The sequence below is a fragment of the Scylla paramamosain genome, chromosome 28 (assembly GCF_035594125.1).
Source record: "Scylla paramamosain isolate STU-SP2022 chromosome 28, ASM3559412v1, whole genome shotgun sequence".
Taxonomy (NCBI): Eukaryota; Metazoa; Arthropoda; class Malacostraca; order Decapoda; family Portunidae; genus Scylla; species Scylla paramamosain.
Window position 1 is genome coordinate 4174618 of NC_087178.1, and position 8238 is coordinate 4182855.

At 41.1% G+C, this 8238-nt stretch overlaps 1 protein-coding gene across 2 annotated transcripts; it reads right to left on the bottom strand.

Moving 5' to 3' along the window:
- Positions 1 to 466: 466 nt before the first annotated feature.
- Positions 467 to 7523, bottom strand: LOC135114739 (putative pre-mRNA-splicing factor ATP-dependent RNA helicase PRP1). 2 transcript variants are annotated; one of them, XM_064030719.1, is made up of 14 exons: positions 7366 to 7523; positions 5866 to 5925; positions 5387 to 5695; positions 5020 to 5239; positions 4763 to 4906; positions 4342 to 4599; positions 3822 to 4133; positions 3534 to 3683; positions 3254 to 3425; positions 2981 to 3109; positions 2197 to 2319; positions 1791 to 1981; positions 1317 to 1479; positions 467 to 1182 (listed from the first exon to the last, which is right to left on the bottom strand). In XM_064030719.1, exons 1-14 carry the CDS (start codon positions 7410 to 7412, stop codon positions 1055 to 1057), a joined length of 2406 nt encoding a protein of 801 aa, XP_063886789.1. In that variant the 5' UTR covers positions 7413 to 7523; the 3' UTR covers positions 467 to 1054. The 2 variants fall into 2 exon arrangements, with proteins under 2 accessions (XP_063886789.1, XP_063886790.1); XM_064030720.1 differs by lacking the exon at positions 5866 to 5925.
- Between the last annotated feature and the right edge of the window lie 715 nt (positions 7524 to 8238).

The window sequence follows — 8238 nt, forward strand, 5'->3', positions numbered from 1 at the left end:
GATCTTTGATACTGGAGTCTATAATTTTAAAATTAAATCAAGCTGGCTCTAGAATTTTAATATTAAATCAAGTTGACTGTTATAATATGACGTTATTGCTGCCTGTATAGGACAAAGATGAAGATCTATTGGATCCACTTCACTCAATTACTTTGAGTCATGGATATGAAATGATAAAATTAATTGAGTGTATACTCAAGTTCACAACTAAAGTGTGAACCAGGTTGGAAGATTACTGCCATTGTATTCCTTGCATTTCCAAAGAGGCAACTAAGATGGACAGAGGGAGGGGATTGGTAACCCCATCCTCTGCTTTCATTCCTGCTGTTAGACAAGGCATGACATGACACTTGGTCTCATCTACCTCTCTTAGAGGAGGATCTGCCTGACACAGATTACTTAATAAATCAACATCTCTTGATTCCTGATAAGGAATTTTATAGGCCACTGGAGTGAGAGAAGTACACAAATATTTTGTGTTTATTTTGAACATAAAATGAGTGACAAGTTGGGACCACATCAGGATTACTCTTAGTATCCCTGAGTAGCCAACACCTGGCACCTTTCCTACTAGGAATGATGGGTCCTGGGTAGCAAAACAGGATCAAAGTACTATTTCATCCTATAACAGTATACATAATAAATATAATGCTACCAGCTTTTATGCCTGTGCTGTTGTGGCCAAATCCAGTACAGCTAAACAACTCACTTATTGCTTTGTACAATAATAAATAAACCTGAAGGTTGTTGACTCACCATCTGACCACTAACTGTGTCACTTTCTTCTGGAGACCAATTTATTTTTTAAAGTGAGTACTGCTATGGGGACCCCTCAGCTAACTCACTAGTACACCATACAAAAAATATAAGCTATCTATGCATCATCTCTCATCCACAAGAATTCTAAGAGTCCACTCCATGCCTATCCACACTAAGCCTAAACCAACCAAGCTCTTCTCATGGACAAACTTCAACGAGAACATACAAAGAACATCAGCACTCAGGATGAAATTTAGACATTAATACCAGCCAGACATTCTTTTCAGTTATAGGCTTAGAATCCTTCTCTGTATTGTCTGGACTCAAATCTTGTGATGATGTTCTCAAGTTGTCTTCGGGCTTCACACTGAGGAAAGTTCTGCATGTCGTAGTAATTAGGGGCCACCTTGATGAGCCAGTCAGCTGGTGGAAAGAAAATTTTGCATTGCAATGAAAGCCAAAGGTGAATAGAATGCATAACATAATATGCATGGATAAAGAAAATGCATAAATAGCTTTAACGATACATATTTCTGATATGAATATAGATGACTTACGTTTAATGTCTGTAACAGTTCTGATGTAATTCTTGGTGGTGAGGACAAACTCGTTGTACAGAACCCACTCTGGCTTGTGGTCAAGGCAGGTGGAGGGATGCAGTTGGACCACTTGGTTATCTTTAATAGTCATGTAGTGGCCTGTGCGCTCCAAATGTGCTACCTGCAACATCCATACATACAATTTATGTACATCCCTCACCAGGTGTGCAGGGACAACAATACCAGCAAAATTAGCCATAGAATGAGGATCTCTTGGCCCACCTTTACACCAACACAAATGTAGCAGCTCAGCCAACATGCTCCTCTTCAGAATACCCAATGAGTCCCAAATCTTAATATAAAAATACCATAAAGGACATTCCATTGGTTGGGTTACAAAACTTAGAGCAAAGTTTTTTGCATCACTAATATACAAACAGGACACTTCAAGAGAAAATGAAGAGCTCTCTCATGATCACAATCCTTACTCACCTGCATGAAGAACCCTGAAACAAGTGCCTTGCGGATGTTCATGTAGTAGTCACGGGAGTTAAAATCTGTGGAGGTACGCTTAAGGCTAAACCTGTCCATGATGCGTGACAGCTGCTGCCGAACGTTGTCTGCAGACTTCAGTGAACGATAGTTGACAAAATTGTCATAGCACCACTGGACGTCCTCCATATCTACCGGAGTATAAAGGATCAGAGGGAAAAAAAGAAAAGCGAGATTAGTTTGGGTTCAAAACTGAACTGCAAAGTCAACAACTTGTAAAACAGGACACAGGATGTCAGTCTACATCCCCACACTGAAAGAAAGAAAAGTAACGCTGTCTATAAAGCATGAATCTCACCCATCACCCACTATTCCCTAAGAAAACAAGCAACAAACCAAGACTCACTTTGCTTGAAGGCGTGGTAGACGTTCAGCAGGGTGAGATGATCTCCATCTATGTGCGCAAATCTCATCTTGGCCTCGTCTGCAGCTTTCTTGGCCTCATTAGGGCGCACAAAGCACTGCGGTACTGTAGCAAGAATGGGGAAACCGACCCGGCCCCACCACAGCCGCGCATGACGGCGGGAGAGGGAGGGTACGGCCCGAACATTAAGCCTCACCCTCCTCACAGGGCGAAGGGCACTGGCCCTCCTGGCTTGCTCAACACTTTACTTCAGCCACCTAAGGGGAGCTACACCAGATTAGAACCACAGCCTCCAACCTTACCACCACAGTCATGCCTACTGGGTCACCAGTCTCCACGAAGAGCTTAATTAGGAGGAAAAACAGCCACCACTCTTGCGGGGCCTCTTGATAACTTATACAATGATTGGTTTCCGAGTTAACATCTCTACCTGTGAGGAGCGATGGAAGGATGTGGTTCTAATATAGCGCTGCTCAGTGTAATGACACTCGCCTGATGGGGGCGTTGGGTGTTACAAAGTGTACAGCTGTTCCAGGACATGAGAATCTGATATAAAGACTCTCAATTTGAGGGTATTAATTACTGGCTTAACTAACAATGACTCACCAAAAAATAAACAAGCTCAGGAATTATACTTTAAACTTCCTGCATCAAAAAATTCATGAATTTCAATAATAATAAAGAGAAGAAAGCTTACAATGACTATATGATACACATTATTATCTATGAATATGACGAGAAAGATTTACTACCTTTCCTAACTAACCTGATAGCATAGCCGTGATGGACAGGATTTCATTGGAGCAATTGAAGTCACAGGAAGCAATTACCATCTTTGCTAATTGAGGATCAAGTGGAAACTCTGCCATAATTGCCCCAAGTTCTGTGAGATTACCTGTGGAAGAGAACATCACCTCTTAAACAAAAAGGAAAACCACATTTTTGTCTCCAGAATGTCAAAGATTTTAGGTCTTATAATACATACAAAAAACATGGTACAAGCTATAGAAAAGTAACAAAGATGAGACTTATGGCATACCATCATCATCAAGAGCTGCCAAGTAGTTAAGAAGCTCCAGGGCTCGCATGAGAGTCTCAGGAGCTGGAGGGTCCATGAAGTCAAAATGAACCAAATCATCTATGCCTAGTTTCTTGAGCTGCAGCACGACAGACCCAAGATTGGAACGGAGGATCTCGGGGTACGTGTTGTCCTGAAAATGTAATTTGCAATGTCCAGTAAATCATTACCTAGTATGTGGAATTAGCTAAATGAATCACATACAAGTTCAACTCCTTTTCCCCAGTCTTAATGTCATTACCTGCATCTCATTCTTGAAGGCCTTTTCAGTGTAGAGGCGGAAACACTTGCCTGGCCTGGTCCTACCAGCTCGACCAGCCCGTTGCTGTGCTGATGCCTTACTGATTGGGGACACTAGCAGGGACTCCACTCGAATACGTGGGTTGTACACCTATAAGTATAAACACATTCCCCATGCACCAATATTATCTTGGTTGCATTATTACAATTGCTTGGAACCTAATAATGTTACATAGGAAATATTTTATCATATGTCATATGTATATAAGCCAACAAAGAGATGACGTACTTTCTGTTTGGCAAAGCCCGGATCAATCACAAAGACAACACCATCAATAGTAAGGGAGGTCTCAGCAATATTTGTTGACACCACCACCTTCCGTCCAATGGCCCCATTTGGCTTGTTAGGGGGTGGAGCTTCAAAGATGCGCTGCTGCAAGTTTGGCGGCAGTGTGGAATATAATGGAATACACTTGAGATCTCCAACATCAGGGCCCAAAGCATCCACTTCCCGTTTGATACGTTTGCAAGCCTCCTCAATCTCTTCCTGTCCTGTCAGGAACAGCAACACATCTCCCTGTATCTCTTCACATATGTGGATCTGTGGTGATAAAGAATCCAGTGAGACAAGTTTTAGTTTTTAAAAATTCATACTTCTGTAAGTATATAATGTGAATAATACTTCTCACTTAACTTGGTAGAATAAGACAGGTTACACTAAAAATGAGATACACCATAATCTCTAATAATAATCCTTTTACACTTGCATTAAAAAAAAAAAAAAAAAAAATGTGCTCTTTTTTTTTCACCTGTATGACAGTCCTGATAGCGGCCTCCAAGTAGTCCCTCTCTGGTTCTGGGGTGTAGTAGATCTCTACAGGGTGGGTTCGGCCTGGGACATTGAGTAGAGGTGCCTTGTCAAAGTACTGTTGGAATTTGCCAGCATCCAGAGTGGCTGACATCACCACCAGCTTCAAGTCACTCCTTTGCTTCAACACCTCCTTCAGCACCCCCATCAGGATATCTGTGGCTAGTGTGCGTTCGTGAGCCTCATCTAACAAGATGACCTGTGGACATGGGAGCAGTTAAGTGAGGGGTCAAACTAGTGCATCTGTCCATCTCTATTTGCTTTAATATTGTTGATATTATTACAACACTTTACCTCAATCCTTATTAACTCTCTAGGGAAAGCACAGGTATGGCAGGTAATTAATAATTGAGGAGTCTTACCTGGTAGTTCTCCAGCATGGGATCACTCATGGCCTCTCTCAGTAACATACCATCTGTCATATACTTGAGCACTGTTTTGGAGGAGGAACAGTCCTCAAAACGGATGGAGTAGCCCACCTCTTGCCCAAGGGCCACATCCAGCTCCTGCAGAAGTAATGTAATATGAGAAAATACAAGAGCTACAGAAGGTTTTCTGTATACACAATGTTAAGGAAATAAAAGTAAGATATATAGCCACAAACTCAGTCATGCCTCACCTCAGCCACACGTTGAGCCACAGACATGGCTGCCACCCTCCTGGGTTGGGTACAAGCCACAGCCTTCTTGCCTTTAGAGCGTGCAAACTCCACACACCATTGTGGCATTTGTGTGGTCTTGCCAGAGCCTGTCTCTCCCACCAACACTATGGTCTGGTTACTATCCAGCAATTCAAAGAACTTGGTCCTGTACTCCCATACGGGGAGTCCGATTCTTTTCCTGTTTGGCAAAACATTTGTAGGATTTTAATATAATAATCAATTTACTTAATTTCATTGTTATTTATAAATGTCAATTTTACAAAATAATCATAGGCACATTTTTTGAACTTTTAATTTAAAGATCCATCTTTTTACTTGCACTCACCTGTACAGCTCATAGTATCTGGGGGTGTAGGGCAGGTTGGTGAAGGGGTTAACGGACATGGCCACAGCGCCTCGCTGCTGGTTATTGCTGTTATTACTGCTGCCACTGCCGCCGCCACCACCACCACCACCACCAATGCCACCCCCACCACCACTGCCACCACCACCCGTGCCTGGGTATACATCTGACCGCTGGTAATCACCCATGTAACCTAACCGTCCTGAGTTGTTGCTGTAATTGCTGTAGTTGCTGGAGCTGCTGTTGTAGCCGCTCTCTCGGTCTGTCTCTCGGTCATTGTCCTGTGCATACCTGTGGAAGAGTGATGTTGTGAGGTGAGACCAAGTGACACATACCAGTGTTTCATCATTTAAGGCAGGCAGGATGAGCAGTGCATGTATGCTTCAATTCATGAATGAATTGTGTGCCTAGAAAATATCATTACTTTAAGCAAAGTGCATGAAATAAAGCCTGCTGCTAACCTGACAACATTGACATGACCTTGGCCATGTGCTCGTGGCCCTCGCTGATGCCAAGGCTGGCTGAGGGCATTAAGGGCTCTATTAGTGATCCATTCACCAACTTTTTAGGTCATGCACAATTCTTTTGAAACTTACCGGTTTTCTTTTTCACAGGATACTTCCTGTACAATGGGGAAGTCGGTCAATAGTCAGCATACTGCTCTTACCTCTACTGGCTTGCATAAGCAGACTTGACTATTCAGAGATATAAATGAACAGAGATACTACTGCAGTAACAGCCTAACATGACCTACCTACAGCCCATTAAAGAAGTACCTAACTAGATGATCTCTGCATGTGTCAACTGTCATAACTTCCCCCCTCTCAAATGCCCCACCATCTGGTAACACATGAAACACAATCCACAGGGAATGTATTGAGGTATTACCATTAACACAAGTAACAGCATCAATAAGCATTTGAATGCATATTTCATAAACCTAAGGGTGCAAAATGATCATTATTTAGTTACTAAGATTTAAATAATTTCAGAACCTCTCTGATACAAGTTTTCCCCTTGTTTCAGTAAGATTTCATGTTTGGGATGAAACAGAATCATTATCAACAAATGGAAGTCTTCCAGAGTGATGTGATTAATCTTATCAATTACGTAAAAATTGGTGCAACAAAGTAGAGGCTTATACTTAGAGAAGAGGCACCCTTATGAGTTATCTCCATAGCCTCTTTACCATCACTAAGGTATGCAATATCATGCTTCATGTATAAAGAAATAAATAAATAAAAAAAATCTATTACCATTTTGTTTTTTTTTTAATATAAACTCTCTTACTCGTGTTTTTCCATTGTTTCGGTATGAATTTCTGTTTGAGATCAAATAGAATAATGACTTTGAGATGAAATAAAATTACTATCGTATCTAATGTAAAAAATAATAATATACTGTTGTTACTATTAATTTAAAACATTTCACAATCCTTGTGACCAGTGTTTTCCTCTTATTTAGACACGGTTTCATATTTGAAGTAAAACAAAATCACCATCACCACTATTAGAAATTATATATGATCGTGTTTTGGTAATGGAAAACGATCATCTACGATTCTATTACTATGTAAAACCTTCTTAAACTCTTTTATTGGTGTTTTCCCCTTGTTTCAGTATGTCTTTAAGTTGGAGATCAAACAAAATCATGACCTAATGTTAGAAATTAAAAAGAAGTATCACCATCACCATCATCTCTCGATCCACCTGAGACACCTGACTGCACCATCACACGCCGCCATAACTACCACACGTCAACCCCGCCACACACACATTCCTGCTCCACTACACAACATAACAGCCACAAACCACACCATACACAGTCACTACCGGCCTACACATAACACCAAGAGGCAAGATAATGCTGAAAAACAACACAAATCGGTACTTCCCCGTTCTACCATCCCCGCTATGTCGCCATATTTTCCCCTTCTTTTCAATTTTCCAAACATATTTTACCTTTTCCGCAAGGCTGAGGGATTGATGTCTATTTTCCGCTTGGACATGTTGCGTTGCGTTGGTCAAATACACGTGGTCTGCAGGTTTTGCGGTGATTTCCAAGCCGACACTACCACCACTACCCGCAGGCCAAGTTTGAACTGGGCCGTTGGTTCTTGTTCATCCTCAACCTTGTCATTTTTATCTTCGTTTTATATGAAGCGTTTTGGAGTTCATATCATGTTTCTTGATTTTTAGGTGTGTTTTTTTACGTTATTATGATTCACTTGACTATTATCGAAATAAATGAGCCGTTGCTTCCTTTTTCTCCGAAACGTTGTTATTTTTATTTATTTATTTTCTTTTATGTTTGTTTTGTCTTCTGAGTTTGTGATGGCTTAAAAAAAAATAATGCTATTTTTGCGCTATTATGCATGGAATGCTTGAGTAATGTGTCTTTAGATGTATAGGACGTAGACGGAGCTTGTTCCAGTGTCATGCAGAAATAACTATTCCAGCGATCACATTTAAATGTAATCGTCAAAGTATCAAACGTTTTAGACACCCTGCCACAAATCACATAACAAAATGCGACGAAGTAAACTGCCTATCGTTTTAAAATGTAGTGCGGGACATTGGCTGCCACATTTTAATTCTAAAGTTCTGAACAAATTACTTAGCGAATAACTTGATTAATGCACGAATTATTTATATATGGCAATAATCGATACTATGTAAGTGTATATATTATTAGATTGAAACTCAACTCCACAAACAGACATTTGGCAACGCCGCGGGGATGTGGGGCGATGGCGGCCATTGGTGGAGTGGTCGGGGCTCGGGGATTGGTGGCCTCCGCGGTGACGTCACGACCCTAAACAAAGCTCGCCCCTC